This window comes from Corvus kubaryi, unplaced genomic scaffold, assembly GCF_017639235.1.
Source record: "Corvus kubaryi isolate FWS band 111438036 unplaced genomic scaffold, C.kubaryi_AGA036_p1.0 37256, whole genome shotgun sequence".
In the NCBI taxonomy this organism is placed as follows: domain Eukaryota; kingdom Metazoa; phylum Chordata; class Aves; order Passeriformes; family Corvidae; genus Corvus; species Corvus kubaryi.
The window spans coordinates 3,775,950-3,799,792 of NW_024581076.1; the positions used below are offsets into that span (position 1 = coordinate 3,775,950).

The 23,843-nt window shown below is 36.5% G+C and overlaps 1 protein-coding gene across 3 annotated transcripts in view; it reads left to right on the forward strand.

Annotated features, from left to right (window-relative positions):
• Nucleotides 1-23,843, forward strand: part of DYNC2H1 (dynein cytoplasmic 2 heavy chain 1) — a 155,446-nt gene that overhangs the window by 115,608 nt on the left and 15,995 nt on the right. For 2 of the 3 annotated variants that reach the window (XM_042023790.1, XM_042023791.1), the window contains exons 83-85: nt 1,943-2,059; nt 9,305-9,514; nt 12,395-12,484. In XM_042023790.1, coding sequence (XP_041879724.1) covers nt 1,943-2,059; nt 9,305-9,514; nt 12,395-12,484 — 417 coding nt within the window. Of the gene's footprint in view, nt 1-1,942; nt 2,060-9,304; nt 9,515-12,394; nt 12,485-23,843 lie in introns of those variants that run through there. The other variant, XM_042023793.1, reaches the window with a different exon arrangement.

Below are 23,843 nucleotides of genomic sequence, written 5' to 3' on the forward strand. Positions count from 1 at the left end.
AAGAGCAGTGGCTTATATTTTCTTTTCTTTCAGCTACCAGAATACTCCACAAGTCCTTTTAGGCCTTTGCATACACTGCTGTTTTCAAAGCCAGATGAGATTTGGCTTTCCTCACTCCATCCTAACACAATTGAGCTATGTCTTTATGCCTGTGCTGGGTAGTCCATCCTTGTGCCCATTTTCTGTGGGAGATTTCACTGCAGTCTCCAGCTTCCTCATGAGGGGAAACAGAGGGGCAAGCACTGATCTTTTCTCTGTGGTGCCCAGTGACAGGACCCGAGGGAATGGCCTGAAGCTGTGTCAGGGGAGGTTTAGGTTGGATATCAGGAACAGGTTGTTCGCCCAGAGGATGGCTGGACACTGGAACAGGCTCCCCAGGGAAGTGGTCATGGCACCAGCCTGACAGAGTTCAGGAAATGATTGCACAATGCTCTGAGGCACATGGTGTGACTCTTGGGGATGGTGCTGTGCAGGGCCAGGAGTTGGACTTCAATGATGCCTGTGGATCCTTTCTGACTCAGTTCATTCTGTGACCGGAGGTCAGTAGCTTCCTTTACATCCATTATGATCTTCTGCCGTGATTGTTCTTTGACTTGCTTATCATGCTTGTTTCCTCTGCATCAGAAAGAACTGGTTTTGTGCTTTGAGAATTTTTTTCTTGAGGATTAACCAGCTCTCTTGGCCCCTCTTTGCCCTCCAAAACAGTTGCCAACTGTCTCCTGCCAAAAAGATCCCTGGCTAAGCTGAAATCTTCTTTCCTCAGTTCTGATGTTGTGATTCTACTACTGGCCTTATAATCTTCTCTCAGGATTTTAAAACACAGTCTCATGATCAGTGCTTGTTTTAGAAGTGAAAATGATGTTTACTATGATGGTGTGCTATCATCTTATAGTGCTTCATAGTCCCTATCAAAGCTGATAAATAAGAAGGTGCCGTTTGCTTCAGTGAAAGAAAATGAAAAACAACAGAAAACACTTCATCACTGCACATCTTTCAAGACTAAGAAAATAAACCAAATCCCAGCAGAAACAACTTTACTTTCTCCCTCAGTCTGTTACAGTTAAAGAGTCCAGTCCTTCTGAATGATTAATATATTTTTTACTATCAAGCTTAATTCTTTATTGTCAAGTGCAAGAGGAGAGAATTAATAAGTTGTTCTGCAGCATGCCTTGCAAAATATACACTGTGAAAAACAGCTAGAATGTCGCTAAAATGCCTCAAAAATACCAGGGGTGTTTATATGCAATTTAAGGAACAGACTCAATATCACTGAAGAATTTTAATTTCAGTGTCCTTTCTTCCAAATGTATGTATATATTTTATCAGTTGATTTTTGAACTTACCAGGGTTGCTAACAATAAAAGGCAGTTGGACCTAATGAATTAAAATCTCCCCTTCTTTCTGGAAGGTTTGTAGTTATTCTTTTAATTTCTTGCTTTCTTTATTTAATAAGTATGCATTTAAATAGTTTGAGGTAGCATGAATGTGTAAATAAGAGATCTTGGTCAGATCAGAATGAATTTCCTATAGTTGTCTTGAGTTTTGATGCCTGATAATTACTGTATGTATTTAGCAACGTATTTTGGGGGTTTGTTTCCAAAGGCAGAGCTCGAGTTTTGTATCTAAATTTTGTGGAAAATAGGCTTTTTAATTAATTATGCACCTCATTAGTTTTTAAATTATAATTGAACAAAGACAATTACTGGGATAAGAAAAATATGTAGGGGGTTTTTTGTAGCTTAATATGAATGAGGTTCCAGTATGTTTGGACTTGAATATGGATATTGTTTGTGTTTTGATCAGATCATGATCAGTAATTAAGTATGCAGGAAAGGATAGTTTATAGATAAATTGAAGAGTATTTGCTAGTGTATCACATTTTTGTACTAAAAGAAGTTTGTTTATCCTTCTTCAAGAGTGCATTTGTATTCTCATCACTCAGGTGATTTCACAGCTTCGGATCCTGAGTAGGTCAGTAACTGCTGGCTGCAAATTTGACAGAGAAATATGGTCTACAGAACTTTCTCCTGTTCTCAACCTATGGAAGAAACTTAATCAGGTAGGAATGTACCTAATTTGAAAAGACAACTTTTTTTCCTGGTAACTACATTAAAAATGTGGTCTAAGGAATTATCTTGAGTATTGAAACATAAGAAGAGAAAAAGTAAATGAAATGTATTTGAGGTGGGAAGTATAACGTTAGGTGCATAATTAGCTATGAAGTCTGTATGTGGTATAAGAGGCTGTACTTTTTGTCTTTCCATATAGGTGAGACCACACTCAAAACATGAAACTAACATCCTTTATGTGTTTCCAAGAAAAATACTAATGTACTTTAGATTTTAATTTAGTCTCTGCATTTATCTAATACTCACAAGGCAGTGTTTAATGATTTAAATATAATGAAGTTTTTTCTTTATACTGTTGAAATATGGTATTAGCTTTAAACTGAGGTTCATTAAAATCCCTTCTTCACTATCCAGTATCACTCCCTTTATATTCCTTTGTTGGTCTAGCTTGGTTCAGTTTGGTGGTGTTTCTTAATACATATTGTAAAGCTTGGTTTCCAACCATTGAATTCCTATTGCAGGCACCCATTAAGTGTGATGTGTGTGAATGAAGACACTACACATACTTAGGAAGGATCTCTCCCACCTCATGCTAGGTGCTCACCTAGACATTTGGCTGTTACTTTGTCTCCTCAATGATTAAGTAATAGATCAGAGACATTGTGACCTAAAACTATGTCTTGTACACAGCAACACTGTACTGGGAAAAACCTTTCCCTTACTCAAATAACCACATACAAGGAAGTGACATGAGGTACACACTTGAATTTGCCATTACATTTTGGAATATCTCATTAAATTCTCATCTAATCCATCCTAAGTGTATGATACATCATGTTGGTGTGTCAAAATAGTCTTCCAGTACTAAATAGCTTCATGTTGAAATCTGTGGCCTCTGAACATGGACCTCTGGTAACCAGGTCTGTGATCCTGTAAGAAAAAGTATATTTCAGTGTGACACCTTCCGTTATCTCTTACTGACTAGAGTTAAACATACCTCTAGGCCTGTAAATCTTCTTTGAAAGAGCTCAGATGAAACTATTACATATACATACACAAATAACCAGAAAAATAGAGATTTTGATTGTAGTGTTTGGAAGATGGGTAAATTAGGCCAGTTTTAAACAGTAAAACAAATCTGCACTACATTAGTATTCATTAACAGCACACGTTGCTAATGGCTAGTTCTTTGTAATTGTTAGTTATTAGCAGTGCAAATTCAAAGTTCATATTCTTTAAAACTTGGGTCATAAATTAGCTGTGAGCATGCAGTACCATGAAGCTGAAGCCACATAGCTGGTACTGGTGGCTGAGGTTCTTGATAGTCTTAGTTACCTACATGGAGGTAATCAAGATTACCTGAGAGCTCTTTGACAAGGGAAGCTGGACCTGATACAGGCCTCTTCTTTCACCCCTACCATTGCCCTCAAATCTGAGATCTCCTTTCATATGATTTTTTAGCCCTTTACCTCAGTTCCTGATCTACAGGCTGGGTGACACTTAGGTGGGGTTATTTTTCAGGCTGTAGCAGGTACCTTTATTGTGTCACTTAGAATCTTTTCTTTGCTGCGTAATTGCATTGCCTCTTGTCTAAGAGCACAAGTAGCCTTGCCAGTTCTTAATTGTGCCCTTTCTAAATGGCCATTACATGACCAGCAGGTTGTTGTTCATAGCTCTGAGGCCTCTCTTTTCAAACTGTGCTCATACTTTCAAGACCTTTGCTATTTTCCCATACTATCCCAAGCTTTACATAATAATAGGAGATACCTGGTGCTGAATTCCACTTTACACAGCAAGCTCTTGTAACAAGCTGGTAACACATCTAGAAGGCCAGTACTGCCAGCCTTGCACAGTAAGGATAAGACCTGGTTAGCATGACCTATTCCTAGCTAGAGCAATTTCATTTTTCACAGAATCAGTGGGTACAGAAATTTTGTATATTGTTTGCAAAGCTCCTCTCCTGTGAGAACAGCCTGAAAGAGTTGGAGTTATTTGCTGGGAGAAGAGAAGGCATTGGGGAGACGTTGTGCCCTTCCAGTAAGAGAGCTGGAGAGGGATGTGTTACAAGGGCGTGTAGGGACAGAATAAAAGGGAATGACTTCAAACTGAAAGCAGGTGGCTTTAGATTAGATATTAGGAAATTCTTTCCTGAGAGGGTTGTGAGACTCTGGGACAGGGTTCCCAGAGAACTAGTAGATACGCCATCCCTGAAATATTCCAAACCAGGTTAAATGGGGCTTTGAGCAGCCTGGTCTGTGGAAGGTGTCCCTACCTGTCCAGGAGGGTTGGAACTAGATGATCTTTAAGATCCCTTTCAACCCAAACCATTCAATGATTCTGTATTATCTTGAAGTTTCTTTGATTTTCTAAAGTCTTTATGCTATAAGTAGATAATGAAATTAATCTTTTGAATAGATCCTTTAGAATAGGATGGCTTCTGATATTTTATAGGGGTTTTTTTGTGGGGGGGACACTTTCTTGAGTGTTTCAGAAAATTTAAATAATAATATTCTTTATCAAAATTAGTTTTCATAGTCTGTTCAACCAGTAATTGCTTTAAGCTTTGAAAAAGCCTAGGGATCTTTAAGATTTCACAGACATTGCATACAGTTCTACATTCTCATTCTAGATTGATAGCTCAATGAAGGCATCGTCTTTGTTTGCAGAATTTATAAAGACCTGGAAATTGGAATGAAGAAGATTGTTGAATTGCTGCTTAAGTTAACAATCATAAATTATTTTATTTATGCATGAATGGGCAGAGAATATGAAACTAAAACTGTTTCCCAGATATGAAGAAGTAAAATAAAAAAAAAGTATTCCTGAAGTCTGTAAAAAAAAAAAATTATTCCAGAGGCAGAAAGACACTCAGAAGTTTGTTAATATGTAGACAAAGATTAAGTATGTTTTAAACATTTTTATTCCCGTGTTGAGTATGTTAGTCAAGGATTAATTAAAAAAGGATTATCTTATAAATACCTTGAAAGTAGTCGTTGTATATCTATGTACTGATAATGCTGAAATACACCAAAATTTACCACTTGACCTAGGTATGTCGTGTAGAATTTACGCCTCTATGATTGATCACAATCTCTTAGCGTGGCTGTATTTTTGTCTCTGCACTCTTAATGAAACTCCCAAGCCAACTAAGCCTGATCCACACAGAAGCACCAGGAGGAAGTGGTAAGGAAAACTAGTGAGCAATTCCCTGCAGGTGGGAGAAGGATGCACCCATTTTCTGACCTCATCTGTTGTTTGGGGAGTTTTGCTGCCTTGCAGGGGTTCAGCTGTGGGACGTTGTGGAAATACTGCCAAGGCTTGTCTGGCCCTCAGACTATGACTCCTTGGAGCTTTTCTACGTAGACTCCAGTCAACTGCCAGGTGTAGTGTGGAGCATATGAAGCTCCAAGGGATCTTGGCTGGAGACTGGATGCAGTCTCCAGGTCTGGGCAACCTGTTGTAGCTTTGAGCACCTGAAAATCTCCAGAGGTTCCTTCCAACCTCAGCTGTTTTGTGGTTATGTGAATAGGAGTAATTTTTGTTCAGTTTTCAGAGCTTATCACATTCTCTGTGGCCAAACAGCAAAAATGGCAGATATACTTTGGAAAGTTTAGCTTTTTTCATTTTAGACATTTTGAAATGGGAAATAATTCTTATACATTAATATGGTAGTGAGGACTTATTTGTTGTTACTTTTTCAGAAATGTTTCTGAAAATTTTTCAGGAAAAAAAAAAAAAATTTCCTCTCAGACCACACATGTTGCAAAACCCTGATAAATGTTACTACAAGATATCCTGAAATTGTTGAGCTGGGAAGTTTATTATTCTGTATCTATAACAATAGAATCATGGCAGCTGCTTCTCCTTCGTCCACTATTTATTAGTCCAGCCAGAATTCAGACTGAAATTTTAAGTTGAATTTTACTCTAAATGAAATAGATACTCAAAACGTGCTTCATATCAATGTGCACCTGTGTCGAAACTACACAAGCAAACTTCTCCTTTTATTGAGCTGTTCTGAACTAATACAGAATGTCGTGACATTTTCGCCTACATTAGCCTCATTTGAAAACATACATTTTAATTCTTGCCATTTAAAAACACCCTTGTAATGAATACTGTCCTAAAACTGCTTTTACAGTGTTTTGTGGCATGATTTGGTAACAGCTTAACACTCATCAAATTAATTAAACTCTCATGAACCTGCCATTTAGTTAGAAAAAATCACATACTCATACGTTCAGTATTAGTTTGCATGAAAGACTTGTTGCGCTATAAAATAAAGTCTTCACTGAATAAGTTCTCAAATGTCACCCAAATTTAAAAAACCCTTCCTTAATGTGGAAGGGTGTTTGCAAGGGCTGGGCCCTTGAGTTAATCAGAGTTAATTCAGCCAGTCTCTGTCCTGGTGTCCGTTCTCTTCCCGCACAGCCTTCTGCCCTGACAGAGCGTGGCTGAGCACCTGTGTAAGCATTCATTGTCACATAACTGGATCAGCTGGAAGTCACTGTCCTGTGGAACTCAAGCATCACCCCTCATGCAATAGTTGTCAGAGAAGCACAAAAGTATAAGGATGCAGTGAGAGTGCATAAATGTTTCATCATGTCCCAATGGCGCTCTCTCGTGAGGAGAGAGAGAGAGAGAGGAATCGGTGCTATATTTTCATTGTAAGGTGGTTGCATTTTCTGCCTTGTTTCAGAAAATCCCCTTACCAGCTCCATGAAAGTTAGAAGGCCCACCCATAATTTCAGCAGCAACTCCTTCAAAATTGTTAGCTGAATGTATGATCATTAATTATTGTGTGTTCTGTGTCTTATGTTTGTAAATTGTAACTCATTGTTTTCATAAAGTTGCATAATGATGCAAGAAAATTGTCATTGTAGAATCATAGAATCAGAGAATATTCTGAATTTGTATGGAACCACAAGGATCTTTGAAGTCCTACTCTTGGCACTGTACAGAACAGCCCCAAGAATCACACCATGTGCCTGGTACCTCATTATCTACCTCAGCTTTAAAAAAAACCCAGGGTTTTTTCCATGAAGGAAAATCAGTGAAACAGAAATATAGGGTCATTCTTCATTGTATTTTCAACAATGAAAAGCCTGTAAAACACAGTGAGAGGCTAATATCTGAAAGAATAGGCAGAGAGACTCAAAGGAGGAGGCAAAATAGGTACATCAAAAGGGCAGTAGAGATTTCTAAAACCCATCACCACAACCAAAATAGAATTTTGAATAAAATGCAGAACTAATAGAGGTATATGAGTTTATTTTCATTTGTTACATTTCTGAGGAGGCAGTTTTCAAAACACACTGGAGTTTGCAAAAGCTTGAGTTTAAGAAGGTAACAAAGTCAAGCTCTGGGACAGTTTAGGTAAGACTATATGAGGTGTAACATTGTACTAAGGTAGCAACACATACAGAAATGAAAGAGGGAAAGTCATCAAAGTCTCAAAATACACCTGATTAATATTGGTAGCATAATACAGTATTGAATATTAAAGATTAGAATCTATCTTCAGTTTCTTATGATTAGGAAAAGCACTCAGTACTTTAGCAGTTCTTCGTCTTAATTCCCAAGCAGGTCATGAGCATACACATATTTTAAAAGCTGATGTGAGTTATATACATAATGGATTTTAAGGGAATGTAATAGGACATTAAATGTATAAGCTGATATTGGTATTCATGTTTAATTTTCCTATGGAAAAGACAGATGGGTTGTTTCAACAAATTCTCTGGGGAAAGCATTAGAAAGAGTGATGAAATGAATATGCAATTCACAGGAGACTGTTATGTAAAGGACAATATTGAGGAACTTAGATGACTTCTCTTTCAATAAGCTTTTGTGAATTTGAAAGTGTCAAAGATTGAGCAAAGCCTCCAAAGTGCAGTGTCTTGGGTTTTTCTTTATTTTGTGCAATTAAATACCTCAGTAAGAAATTATCAACTAGTTTATGGTAGTTTTATATTACAGTTTACATATACTCAGCAGATTATGGTCTCAGAAAAACTGATGTGGAACTGGTACTGTAATTTTTGAAAGCATGCAAACAAAAAATACAAAGCATAACAATTGTAAATACTATATGCTTCTTACACTTTGATCAGTAACTTTGTTGTATACCTTTTTAACAATGTTTGAAGACTTTATTCTTCATTTTTCTGTTGGTCAGTCATAAGCCAAAGTATTGCTCATTCATTTAGCTTCTCTCATATTTTAGCTTTGTAGCTGAGTGCAGTATGAGCCTGAAATTAAAAATGTAAAAGTTCTGACAAACATGTAGTGCCTGGGAAAGATTATAGAGGTAAATATCTTCTGTGTTCTGGAAAGCAAGATGCCATGTGACAATTCAGAAATGCATTTAACCTGAAAATAATCAAAACTACTTGTTATTTTAAGACTACATACTTCAGAGAAAGTAAAATCTGATTTTATCTTTACTAAATTACTAGAAATTGAAATAGCAAAACATTTTTCCCTATAGGCTAGGATTTACTTTTTATATTTATGCCTTATAGAATTTTCCAATAAAGTTTTTAATTCTATAACTGGAATTCATTGCAGCATCTTGTCACATGTCAGGTTGACAGTTTCCAAACACATGCTAAACTGTATTTATGTAATAAGCTGCATATGAATTAAGATTTGCAAAATTACACCATCTCTTGAAATTATTGAATAAATTTGAATTTTCAGTGGCTTTAATGGAAGGGAAGTAAGTATTAAAAATGGCAATGTGAGAGCAGAAGTATCTCTCAGAGCCTGAGTTACTCAAGATTTATTCATAAAATTATATATATTTTGTATTTATTCTGTTTAATTTAATTCCATGTTGAAGCAGTCTCACAAAGCAAGTACTGGCAGCATAGTTTACAGTACCCAGAAAATCTTGTTGTGCTGAGTACACCACTGCTTTTTACATTGGCACATTGACACAAATACTAAAAGCAGTGATTCAGCTAAGTGAAGATTTTTCAGCAATTCAAGTACTTTTGAACTAACTGGGTGGACAGGCTTGTCTCAGAAGAGTGGTGCTTTTATTGAAGATGTCACAGACAGTACTGAAAGTATCATTATACTTTTAATCCATGTCAGAAGAGGGTTGATACCGTCACTACTTCTAAAGCTAATGAGGTCATATGAGGTATTATGAATTAAAGAAACAATATGTTGTACAACATCAGAGTTTCCCTGAGTTTATTAACTGAGTATCACGTGTTCTTTCTTAGAATTCTAACCTGATCCATCAAAAGGTGTCTCCTCCTGCAGAACAACAAGGATCTCCAGTCTTATCATTCATTACTCTGGAGCAATTCAATGCCATTCGCCTTGTGCAGAGTGTCCATCAGTCACTTGCTTCTTTAAGTAAGGTCATCAGAGGTACCTCACTACTGAGCTCTGAAGTACAAAGACTAGCAAGTGCTCTGTTAAACCAGAAGGTAAGTCATTTTGTAATAAATATATATTGTAATAAGCATTGAAAAACCCAAGGAAACTAAACTAATTCTGACACATATTTTCATGTTACTATTTGTTCTAAGTTTTTTTATTGATAAAGACTCTAAAATGGAGTTCTTTAAAGATAGAAACCTAAAGCAAAATCTTTTTTTTTCCAGAATTTTTTTCAGAATTTTTTTTTGTTTGCAGAAGCTTCTGAATGTATTACTCTCTTATCAAGTTTTCTCTTACAGACAAATGCAGTAAGGTTAGAAGCTGTGGAATACTATTTGAATTTTAAATAGCAAGTCATGCTAGATAAGTCAAATATATTAGCCAGTAGAACATGTAAATCTGTCCCTTTACTTAGTTTTTACATTTTCTTAAAATTTAAGTTGTAATAACAATTCTCTTTGCATTTATTCAGTATGGAGTATTGCCATACCACACCAGACAAGCTCTGCCTATCATACTAGCCTATCATCTCACCCTGTATTCTTGATGTAGAAGAAAAGCAGTCAGAATTTGTACATGTACTTTCTCCATGTTTTTTGGCATTAAACTGGACACGTTTATAATCTGGTATAATTAGTGACAGCAAGTTTACATGCTCTATCATTAATAGCTAGATAATTGGATTACAAAGATAGTCAAGCATTGATGTGACATGAAACTCTGGTTTTGTTTCACCTCCAGCAACTCATAAATTCTGTCGATGCTAATGCATAGATAGTGAGATTGCTTCTTCAATGAATGATAATTCCTGTTAGCATCCTGTTTATCTTCATGTGAAGAACAAGTACTGTTAAAAAGATTGTTATGCATTTATTGATATATCAAATTCTAATCAAAATAATAAATAAATTTGTTGTCTTTTTAGATTCACAAGACAGCATTTGTTAGCAAAATTGCTGTACAATTAGAATAAATTCGTGTTTTCATGTTAGCAATCTCATCGCCTTTTAAACACATTTTGACTGTGTGGTAGAAACTGGTGCTAAGTCCAAGTCATAGTGAATGAAAGTGATACATGTAATGGCCATTCTTTAGTTCCTACAGTTATATTTCTTGTTACTGAGCAAGAGAGCATGGCTCGCTTGTGTGCTTAAGCTGCACGCTTCAATTGGAACCGGCAGCAGCGGTGAAGCTGATGGCTACCACAGAAAGTTTCTTAAAAATTCTATGCATTTTAACCTCTCACAAGTATCAGTTCAGTGCTTCCTGATGTATTGACCAGTGCTTCTGTCATTTCATCTGCTTACTTACCCACTTTCCTTGACACAGATCACTGCACTGTATTGTGACCATATAGCATTTTTTTCAGCAGCCTTCCAGAGAGCCTAGTGCCACATTCGTGGCATGGCAGCTAAGCCTCACTATATTTATCATCAAAAAAGTGATTTGCTTCATGTATTTTCTATACACTCTTCTTAAGTGTTTTCATGTGTTATGTAGCAAAGGACTATTTTTCAAAACCTGTATTTTAAACCCACTAAGGTTGTAGTTCTTTTAAGATTATAGCACCTGAAGAAACTGCTGGATTACTAACAGAAATGTGAAATTCAATAAATGTATGACTTACAAAGGTTTCAGCAATGTGCTGTATTTGTGTAAAATTGGTATGTTAGCCCCATACTAGCCACTGTGAAGAAAATTAACTCCATCCGAGCCAAAATGAGCATAAGTACATCTGAGATACACTTACATAATAACAATTAGCTAAGCTATTTCTTTAAAGTAATTTAGAGTGATATATTAGCAACATTAGGCAAATGCCTTTTAAGTGATATATTGATGAATTGATGAGCTGTCTTTAAATGCATATCAAGTAGAAGAGGCTGCAAAAATGCCAGGTTTCAAATAAAAAATAAGTTTCAAAAAATCCTAATTAGGACGACTCCCCCCAATGCAGTTAACTATGCTTTGTTAATTGTCTCATTTGTGCTCTAGTTTATTCAATCCATTTGTAGTTACTATCCTCAAATCTAGTTATGTTCTGGTTTTTATCTATAAAAGGTAAACATAGAGTATTTACTTTGAAAGATACCTTTTTTTACAAACTTCTATGATCAGATTTTGAATACGTGTTTAATACATATGCTATTAGAATGGAAACTTCCTGGAAAATGCAGCTGTAAATATTAAACAGTATAAACTGTTTTTTCTGCTCAGCATCTTCAGTAGTGTGCAATATTCCACAGGTACTATTTCACATCAATTTTCTTTCTCATAAGTAGGAGAATCTTGCAGTCACTTTCACTGTGGTTTAGATTCCTGTGGACTAGGTAAAGTTAATGTTCCTATCCTTATTTTTAAGGAGGAAATTTAACAGATGCTCTTTTAAGCCTTTCTTTTTGAAGTCAGTGAAAAAACTTGTACAGGGAAGTCTTGCAGGATGTTTTTTCTCGGGTGTTGCTCTGCAAAAACTGGAAGGTGATGAGAAAATAATTATTCAGAGGAATTGTACCAGATTGTCTTCACCACACAGCCACACAACTGCGTGTTCAAGACTGAGGAGGCTGCAGCAAAGGAGTGGGAAACTGTGGTTGCGGTTGAAAGATGGCATTGTGATTTTCCAATAAATAGTTGTCTTAGGCCTTTTGGAAGTCTTTGTGGAACCAACTGATGTTTCCTTATTGAGTAGCAGAGGTTCTTGCAAGTTCTCCATCAGAACTGTGTCTGGGCCATACAAAGAATTAGCGGGAATATGACCTTTCTGTTTCTGATTGTATGTTCTTGATCATTATGTTACTAGTATTGCCCTTTTCCTTTATAGATGTATTTGATCTCAAGATTATTAATTTCATTCAAATTTCTGGCTTAAAATGTAATGATGATGGATTTGAAATGTATACTTTCAGTAAATACATATTTTATTTCAGTGTCCTGTCACATGGCAAAACAAGTGGGAAGGTCCAGAAGATCCTTTGCAATATCTCAGAAGTCTTGTAGCTCGAGCACTTGCCATACAGGTAATTTCAGAGTCATTTACCTCAGCATGCTGGTGTTCAGTGACACAGTGTATTTTGTAAATTCCACTGCAGTAGACCTCTACAAACACAGGTCCCAAAGAGTTTTAGATATGTGAAAATGCATGTAAAAATATGAAGATCAAGGAGTAACGTGATAATATGGTTAGTTACTTCACAATTGGTTTATATGTTAGATTTTAGTCATTAATCTTTATTGTGAACTGTGGGGAAAAAAGACTTTTTTTACCCAGATGAAATTTTGCATCTAAGTCAAGACATACTCTTTAATCTGGTAGGGAGATGCCTATCAAGATGTAAGTGAAGCATTTCTAATAAAGGTAATGTAGAAATTCATAGATGACTAGTCTTTGAAGAAAAAAATGAAAACATCTGCATTCTCCAGGTTTAGAAGGGGCTATAAGAGAGCGTGCAGAGTCTGACAATAGCCCTGTCTGTCCATAGTCTGACAGTGAAGAGGGTAAATTTTAGTTTAGGTAAATCTATATATATTTTGATTGTCAGAAGTGTTGTATGTAAGATAATACGCAGAAAAAATAAAAGTAATTTACCTAAATTAATTAATATTTAAGGAAACAGATTCCTTATCTATGTTGGATACATAGAGAGAAAACTGTGAGAACCTTCAAGAAAGGAAGACTACTTTAGGAAGGACAGATCTTTGTTATGTCCCGGCAATAAATAGAAAGCTGTTGGTTTTGATCTTGATTAACACATCTTGTCAAATGGGATAGCAAGATTCCCATCAATATTAGTGTTGACTGTCAGATTCAGAAGAAACATTTGAAGGGCATGTGACTTCTAGGCATTACTTTTCTAAAGAAACTGTCAAACAGATGTTTCCAAAGTATTGATAAGATTCTTGTTAGGCAAACAATTTCTTTTGGCTAATGCTTATTTTTTCTTTATCCTTTTCTTCAAAAAAGGCTTAAAGTATAAACAAGAAAAAAATATAAATATGTATAGCAACAAGTGATAATGCATGTTCAAATGTTATTTCGTCATACAGCTGGAGTTGAACTTAGTCTCATCTGTCTTTTTGCTGACTACTAAAGCCTTTAGTGTTAAAAAAGCATCATTTGTGGTGAGTCAGCATGTTCGTAAGCTTCAAGAGTACTGTTTGCAACTTCTCCTTTCATTTGGTTGTGACCAAACTGCATGGAATTTTCCTTACTTACATGATTTATTTTTAATGGAAGCCTGAGATTAGAGTTCAAGCTTCTGTGTGTAGTGCACCTCCCATACAAAGTGATAATGCAGAGGTAACAGGATGAAATTAGTGTTAATAGTAATAGATGATTTTCAACCATACATATTCCAAAAGTTTTTATTTCCATCTATTACTCCACTCAGCTGTTGACAAATGTGCTGCATTATATTTGCTGCATTACCATGATAGTAATCTTCCTTTCTCATTGCTCAAACTGCTGACAAAATGGTACATTTGGATTAGTCATTTTTATGAAAGTTATTATGAAGGAATCAGTTATTTATTGTAAGAGAGAGAAAGATTATTAAGGCATAGCTTTACTGTAGGTACTTAACTGTGTCCTTAAGCAGTAAATTATGTTAAATTTTTTATTAGTGATAACAGTCACTGGTTGTCTCATTTTATTTCTTTAATGGCAAATATGTAATATAGTTGTGTTTGGAGCAATTCTTAATAATACAGTATCAGTCTGCTTTGCCTCTCAAGCTTCTAGTCAAATCACATCTGAAATACAATTTCTGTATTTTTTGGTGTATATTATTAGAAAAATGTTGATTATTTCTAGTTATGCATTTCAGTTGAATCATCTTTGTCCATAAATGTGATTCCAAATCATGATTGTGCCCATTACACCTTTCTGATTAGTCTTGATCATTTTTAATTAACTTTCCTTTTTTGTGACTTTTCATTATTGATTTTATAAATGTAATTAATCATTAGTTAATTCTAGGTTTAGTGTTCAAAAATTCAATAAAGGCTTCAATAAAGATATTTCATAACTCTGAAAATTATCTTCAGATTTATTTTTCAATAAATGCCATATTTTGGATTAGTTTAGTTTTATATGACCAACTTTATAAGCTTTTTTTTTATAGTTACTCTTATCTCCCTCTGTTTCATTGACTATAAGATATTGACTTACTGTTTGAGACAGGTTTGATTTAGGCATTTTTTAAGAGGAAGTAGGAGATATTGAAAGATCAAAGTTGTATTGAAGGATTACATTTCCTAAGGATGCAGTAAGTCTCTACCTAGGTTATTAGTTAAAGGCTGCCTTGTCAAGAGGTTTGCTGCCAGTGCAGAAAACAGTAAAAGTAACTGCAACAAGCATTTAATGGGGATGGGGAGGAACACAAAATACAGGCCAGATGGTAAAATATTTATAGCAGAATTTCTAGAAGTGTAAAGCTGTTCTGAGAGCATTATACAACAACAGGCAGAAAAACAACAGGTGTTGCATTTTTCAGGTCTGAATTGACTCAGTAAAAAGGAAAATAAAAAAACCCCAAACCTGCCTATTGAAAGTGTGAAGAAATTTGTATTTGTATATGCAAAATGCAGTAGAGGCATGCATTGCTGTGTACTATTAGTTATGGCGATAGACCTGATGTAAATAGGTGACTTCTTCCCATGTGGAAGTTCTGATATTTGGATGGTAGCTTTTGCTTTAAATTGAAACAAAAGATATGTATTGAACATTCTTCTAAGATGGAGTTCTGAATACTTTCAATAAGCAGTGCTGACATTGAACTTTATAATTTTGTGTTTCAGCTTGTCTGTCTACAGTGACGTATTTGCTACTGACATTAAGATATGAAATGTATGAATTATCATGGATCATTGTATAAGTTTTAGTGCTCGGTCCTTACACTGTCAGTTTCCTCATGATGGCACCCTAAATGTTTTCTGTGGTTTCCTTCTCTCATGGTTCACGATCATAGCTCAGCAATAATGCACATCAGTATAAGGGTATTAAGTGCATCCCAGTCTCTAGATAAGTGTCTTCTCGTGGCTGTGGATACCAGCAGGAGAGAAAGAGAAAGAGGAGACTCACAACTGCAGCTGTTAAGAGGTGAAACAGCAGCCCAGGCAAATGTCAGCTGAACAGCAACCTTGAAAAAATATTTCAGGTCAACAGATTGGAAATTAATTTTTGTTTCCACAAGAACTAAATAAAGAGCTTAATTTCACCTCTTCAAAAAAGAACCCCAAACCCTTCTTATTCCAAAAAGATCTTTTATTTCATTCTTTTGGACTCTGCTGGTTTTATGTCATTTACAAAACCAGTTCTTCCTTAGGATGATTGTTTGGTCAGAGAGCTGCTAAAAGTCTTGCAGCATACATTCTGTCCTCAGAATCATAAGCACCAATTTCAGAGTTCTAATCAAGGAAATGTTATAAACACTGAAAGTCTTTAGTTGCATAATTTATGAAAGGTTTTGTTGAAAATGTGCATTTATCTATAAAGTACTCCTAGTATATAAAGAAGTTAAATTTCATATTTTTTCAAGGGACTTATATTTATTTTCTGAGATGCTGGTCTCTTGTCCCTTTCCATCCTGAGTAAAATCTAAGGTAGTAATAGTTAACTTCAATACCAATTTGAGCACCTAGTATAAGATTTTTGCTGTTTTAATGGTCTTTCAGTATTTGAGAAAGAATGACTTTGTTCCTGTTTTGGAACCGTAGTCCTCTATTTCAACAATTAGGCCCCCAGAAAGGTGGATTGGACACCCAAGTTATATGAGGTTTGAACTCTTGGAAATTGCCTGCTGAATATACTGGAAAACCTTCTGGGAATAGGAAACACAGGATTTCTCCATCATATCCTAGGCATCTAGGCAGAGATACTAAATTTTCATTCACTGATAACAGGCAGAAAGTCTGCTCTTAGAAAACCAAGGGAATTGAGTCCTCTCAATTTTCACCAGGCTAAAGAACTCATACAATTCTTGTAAAAATCCAGAATTGTCATGCTCAGTCCCCCTATTCATCCACTGGGGTACTCCATAATAAGGCCTGTCCCAATTCGAGTAATTACACTTAGTTTTCAGAGTGCTTTCTAATACATTGCCTTAGCAGAGTCTGCAGCAGGGACAATAGCTTAATGGTTTGTCTTTTACAGTTTTAGGAGAGGCTGATTCAGATGGATTAGTTTTGCTTGTTCCCCACTGTAGTGGTTTGGCCCAAAATACTCATTACTGTTTATCTTCTGTGAGATAAGAATTAGGAGAAATGCAAAGCAGGCACCAAACTTGAAAGAATATAAAGAAGTTTATTAACAGACCTAAAAGAGGGAAAAAAAAATTATACCACCTTCAGAGGGACTATGCTTGCTAACCTATGACACCCACCTTGTCATTGTTCCTCTCATGGCTGTCTATGTGAACAGCTGTTACCTAGGTATCTGTACAGTGCAGAATGCTCCAGATTTAGTATTCTAATATTAAAGCACAAAAATCCATAAAAGTAATGTGGTTTAAATCCACCCATTCCATTATCTTAGTTCAAATTTCCACTGTATTCTGAAGAATTAGCATTTTTCTGCTGCTTTTCTTGGCTTCTTCTCTTTAGCTATCATGAATATCAAAACAAAAATACAGCTACAGCCTAACATTATCTGCTAAGGAACTGATCCTTAATTGGCTCCCTCAGTTCTCATCGTGTTGCAGCATGATTTCATTCCGTTCAGAGTTTATCAGCCAGGATATGTCTTTCAAGACCTTATATCTAAGTGATAACTGTTTGGTAAAATTTGGAAATATGCAGGTACTACTAAAAAAAAAATGTTTTTTTTGTCTCTAATATGCAAATTTGAAGCTCTTAGCAGCTGTTTTATCATGTCACTCTTAATCACTGTCTCAGTGAGATTGCACTGATGAAGTCATGGCTGATACGGAGTGGTAGTGCTTTGTAAAGATGCACCATCTGAACAAGGGACCACACAGAATGTGAAATCTAAGTTTTGGACATGGATGGGTAATAGGAGTTGTCCACTGAAATAAGATCTCATTTCTAAGGAAATTAAAGCAGAAGCTGAAGCAATTTTTGTGCTTAAAGAGATTGTGTACTCTTGTCACTTACAGAAAGCTGTGTTCATGCATTGGTAAAGTTTCCCCTCCAGGCTCTTCACCATCTTCTCAGCCCTCCTTGGGACACTCTAATAACTTAATATCTGTCGTAAATTGTGATGCCCAAAACTGAACATCACTTTTTTTTCATAGTGAAATGTTTATTTTCCTCCAAAATACAGTGGGTTTTAACACTAAATCTGCAAACTATGCTATTTCAAATGTAAATAATTTTGGTTGCCAATGAGCAAGATTTATGTCAAGTTTTGGAAAAACATTGTGCCTTTTGCACAAAAAACCTGGAAAATGGTTTTTAAACAGCAGCATTGGAAAATGGAAAATACTGCTACCTGCATTTCTTTTGGTTTTCTTGTGAGCTTTTGAAGCCTATTCCCAGTGAGGTTTAGATGCTCTGTTAAACTGAGGCATCTGCAAATTATAGGCTTTTCAATAAATATCAGGCTTAACTGTTGTGAAATGTAATCTGTTTCAACAGAATTCAGCTGCTGTTCATTAAACTCTTGAAATTTTAAGCATGTTTTGTGAGAATGGCTGTTCTGTTGAAATTGTAAAATACTACCTTGTAAGCAGAAGTTTGAGCAGCACCCCTTATCACACCACTAACCAGGTGTTTAGCTCTTTGATTATAAAATATTTATTGCAGGAGATAATTACTCATAAAAAGATTTTTGTAAATGTTGAGTAAAAGAAGAAGAACCCAGGTCATTGTCTCTACAGACATTGTGTCTGAGAAATTACCATATTTTAAAGAAAATGATCTTCTTTCCTAACCTAGGTTTAAATTTAAAAAAACTAGATTTAGTATTTTGTATTTTTTCTATGGATGAAAGATAGTATTTATATACTTAGTAAATTACAAAAAGCTGTACTATATATTTTATAAGATTTAAAACTGTAGTTGATATACTTTATTTAAACGAATAAAATAATCATCATTCATTGATTTTTCTCTTTAAGCTATGAAATACATTTTCACAATACAGAAAGAAATCTGAAAAGATGCAATGATAAAATAGTAATAAATTTTATGCATTCAATCTATCAAAATTAAAAGTGTAGATTGCTCTGTTTCTAATAGCTTGTTTTTCACTGTATCTCTATCATGGACAGAGCTGTCTGCAAAAGAGAAAGCAGAGTAAAATGGATAGTCTTGTCTGACAAAAGCTCAAGCAGAAAAGGTTAATTTTAGTATAAGGGGTAGAAAATGATGTTATTATCATTCACATGTGAACATGAGTCCTTATGTTATTCTGTCAAAGACTGGTAATTTTAAATTCCATCTATTAATGAATGAGAAGGCTGCAGCACATGCTAATGCACCAATTTGTAGGTTCATCCCGTCAATCTGCTTTGCTTTTTGTAGACAACTTAGAATCAGAGAGAGGTTTGGGTTGGAAGGGACCTTAAAGAACATCTTGTTCCAACCCCCTGGCATAGGCAGGGACGCCTTCCAGTAGATCAGGTTGCTCAGAACCCCATCCAACCTGGCCTTGAACACTTCCAGGGATGGGGCATCCACAACTTCTGTGAGCAACCTGTTCCAATACCTTACCCACCCTCACAGGAAAGAATTTATTCCCTAATATCTAATCTAAATCTACCCTCTTTCAGTCTGAAGCCATTCGCCCTGGTCCTGTCACTACATGCCCTTGTAAATAGTCTCTTTCCGTCTTTCTTGTAGGGCTCCCATCAGGTGCTAGAAGGTTGCAGTTAGGTCATCCTTAAGCCTTCTCTTTTCCAGGCTGAAAAATCCCAACTCTCTCAGCCTTTCCTCATAGGAGAGATACTCCAGCCCTCTGATCATCCTGGTGTCCTTCCTCTGGACTCTCTTCAACCGGCCTGTGTCCTTCCTCTGCAGGGGACCCCAGAGCTGGACACATGTCTTGGTTTGAGACAAATTGGAGGAGTTCATCCGAAATGAACGTTCTCTGATCGAGGGCAGATTTCAGCAGCCCCTACCCCTCCAGGTTCGGGAAAGAAATTCTTTGGAGGAAAGTAAAAAATAAACCTATTTATTAACAAGAAAAGTGCACACAGGCATGGAAAAAGAATAATGTTAGATAATAAAACCTCTCACTGTGGAGAAAACCTGGTAAATGCAGAGTCCTTTGTAGGTGTGGCTCTGCCCTCTCCAGAGCTGGGGTTCGGCATGGGCCCCATGGTGTAGGGCCTCCTGGGAATGATGTTCCAGACCGGAACAGAACAGTCCCAAGAAAAATTCTTGCCAAAGGAGGCAAGCAGCTCAGCTAGCAGGCTAGCTAAAAAGCAAAGTTTTAACTCTCAGTCTCTCTCCCGAGAAGAGGAGCTGAGAGCTGGCTAAAAGCAGGAAGGTGCTTCCTCCGCTCTGCCGCAGGAACGCAGGGGAGTGTGTGTGTCCTTGAGCACAAACCGGCTCTGAAAAATTCGCCTGGCTTCTCTCCTCCCTCTCCTGAGAAACAGCTTAAAGACACAGGAAGGCACAGGATTCATGTCTGGCATAGGGCAGATGATAGGGAATACAGTAGCATGCAGTCCCCCAGGACATTGCAGCACTGCAGGTGGGGTCTCACCAGAGCAGAGCAGAGGGGCAGAATCCCCTCCCTGGCCCTGCTGCCCACGCTGATTTGGATGCAGCCCAGGACACCTCTGGCTCTCTGGGCTGTGAGGGCACATTGGCAGCTCATGTCCAGCCTCTCATCCACCAGCACCACCAAGTCCTTTTCAGCAGGGCTGCTCTCCATCTGCTCATCCTCAGCCTGTCTTGATACTGGGGGATGCCCCACACAGGTGCAGCAGCTTGTAGTTGGCCATGTTAAACCTCAAGAGATTCCAATGTCCCCAGTTCTCAAGCCCAGGTTCCTCTGGATGGCATCCCATCCTTCAGGTGTGTCAACAGCACCACTCAGCTTGGTGTCATCAGCAAATTCGCTGAGGGTGCACTTGATCCCTTCATCTGTGTCATTAACGAAGATACTAATTAACACTGGTCCCAGTACGGACCCCTGGGGGACACTACTTGTCAGTGATGTCCATTGGGACTCTGAGTCATTGATCACCACCCTCTGGATGTGACCATCCAACCAATTTTTTATCCATCTCACAATCTACCCATCAAATCCATCTCTCTCCAGTTCAGAGAGAAGTATGTTGTGAGGGACCATGTCAAAGGCTTTACAGAAATCCAGATAGATGGCCCATACATCCAGATCTGTAGGTCTTCCCTTGTCCACTGCTGTAGTCACGCCATCATAAAAGGCCACTAGATTGGTCAGGCAGATTGTCCTTGTTTAGAGTAACTTGCTCTTCTGATCACTACTATATTGACAGAAATATTCTGTCTACTAATAATAAACAATCTATTAAAAATCTTTTATTGTTTTATTTATAAATCTGATGTCATAGTTAGCAGTGCATACATAGAAATAAATCACTTAGAGTAATAAGACAGCTTTGTAACTAACACATAGGTGTGATTGTGGCTCTTTTTTAACTTCTAGATGGTTTGCTGGGAGCTGGGTTGGTGTAACAGTTTGCAAAATGTTTCATCTCTTGTTTGAGATTTTAATTGGTCAAAATCAATGGTAAGATGCTGTAACTATTTCTCAAATATCATTAGCAGATATGTATTTTAAAAAAAAAGCCCATTTTTAAATAGAAACACTTTTCCATTCCACAAGCAAGCACCATCCCTAATTAGCAATCTTTTTGGCCTTTCTTTGGGGGAAGGCAGAAATGTAGCTGCATATTGACCTATCTTTCTCTGAAGGAGATGCCATATTACCGAATTGGAAATTATAGCATAGTTTCATATTGTATTCCTTTGCAAATATATTAAAAAATATTTAAAATTTCAGAGTCTTTTAAGTTCGAAGGCTGACATCTCAAATTTAGTTTGTGAAGGAAAAGAGTCATACGAATAATTCTTGACTAAACCGTTCTTTATCTATTGTGTGTGCAGTTGTTCTACTCTTGAGATTTTACAGTCAAATAAAGCAATCAGTTCAGGATGCAAGTGCACTCAACAGTTCTGTAAACAGACATAACTGCGTTTTAAAACTGAAGTCAACAGAAAGGCATTCAGATTTGGGGTTTTGTTTGTTTTGTTGTTTGATTTTTTCCTTAGTAGAGTTATTTTTGGTGTGGTCTTTATCTCTAAATGTTCAGCAAGGTACATAATTGAAGAAAAAAGAAACCAAACCATGAGTCAAAATAGAAGAGTTGTTAAGAGTGATGGGAAGCTTAGATCCTTATTTAAGGTGTGTAAGTGATGCTTAAAGACGGTAAGGATAAATACCCTCCTGCTCTATAATGTTTCCCAGTGTGTTCAACTGAGTGCTATAAATAGCAACTAAATTAAAATGTGTGCTCCTACGTGGAGGAGAATGTGCAAAAGCATATTGATGTATTTGTATTGGTAATTCCACACAGTCACTCTGAACTAAGAGAGTTATGATCCAGTGAGAAATTTGTTCTCTACATCTGAACTTGAGTTTCAAAATTCATGTCATGTTTGTACTGTTGCACAGTGTTGTATGTGCTTTTCCTTATACATACAGTGTGTTTTCCTATAGGTTTTCTATCACTAACATTTTCACTATTATTTCTAACATTTCATTATCCCATGCAATAAATTAAGCAAGTGAAAATACCTATACATCAGTCAAAATGCAGTAAATAATTTAGGACTAAACCAAATATTGTTCATTCTTCAGATACGTAGGTTACGAAGCTATGAAAAGGATTTATTCTGTCATGTGTATTCGTGTAATATATTATCACACTGAGAAAGTACAAAGTAATGATTTGAATATATCAACAGAAGAATCTATCAAATAAAAAACCAGTAAGATATTACTAGAATAATAAAACTGAAACCAATATGTATATCCAAACATACCATGGAAATGCAGAATTCCTAACGACCTTACTAAAGGTCAAAGAGAGTTGTTATTTCTTCTACACTTTTGAGGCCGCATCTGAAACCCTTGTCCAGTTTTTGGCTGTGAATTTGAAAAACATTACCCAGATGGTCCGGAGAGGTTTGTGGAGATATATGGTTTGTAGAGATTTCTTTGGAGATACACAGAGCTAGAGTAGACAATGCTCTGAGCAACCTAAATTGATACTGAATTTGGCACGACTCTGAATTGCAATTGGATTGGATGCCAAAATGTTTAATTTTATGAATAATTTTTTTCTATAATGGAAGTAATTTAAAAACTAAAGTCATTATATCTGAAAAAAATAAAAACTAATTTAAAAATACAACAAAAAAATAGTGTGCTGTTTAACAAAAGTGTTTAACAAAAATTCGCTTTCAGGTTTAATAAAAGGTTTTATGAACTTCAGGGAGCTGATATGCTGCACTTGAGGTACCTTTATGCTAACTGGCTTGGCTTTACAGTGTAGGAGCAAACAACAATACATAGCAGCTTACTGCACCAATTAAAAAAAAACTTAATTATAGTCTGTGTCTACACAAAATTCTCCTTTGCTGAACAAACTATTTGATAGTCTGAGCATTAATCCCATGTTGGAGTGTTCTCTTTAATGGAATGTAAGCAGCTTTAGCATGAGCCAGCATGGTGTGCCAAGATGCCATGTCACAGGCATGGCCATGACATCGTGTAGTTCCTTGGTTTACATGGGGTTGCATCAGCCACTGTTGCCATTCTGTGATCTCTTTTTTTCATGTTGAAAAAAACAGATTTCCTTCTTTACCTTTTAATTGTGGTATCTTTTGGGTATTTTGGGAGATGGACCCCCCACAGAGTTAAACAATTTCTGATTAGACTGCTTTAGTATGTTTGATTAACATTCCATACTTACCTGAGAGTTAGGTTAAGCCTTAATAGTTACTAATATGGTAGGGTTCTGTGACACAGGCATGGGTGACAGATTTTCTTTCTGTTTCGGCAGCCTTAAAAGAGGATGTTAACAAGAAATAAATGACTAGTAAACAAGGGGAAAAAAATGGAGAGAGACTGCTGACTGCTGTTCAAGGGGTCATTGTTTCAGAAGAGGAACAAGGACTGTGAGGGAGATGCTTAGTGGAAAATATGTATCTTATGGGGTGTTACCAAGGAAAACGAGCCATAGCAAAGTAAGCAGTTCTCTGTTGGCTCTCTTTATTGTAACACAGCCTTCAGGCTGGTACTGTAAAACAAATTACTGCACTGCATCCCATCATTACTAGTGGCTTATATATTGAGTATTCTTTACCCCTGTTTAGTCACACCAGCACCATCACAGTATAGATTTCAGCATCCCTGGGGAGGGG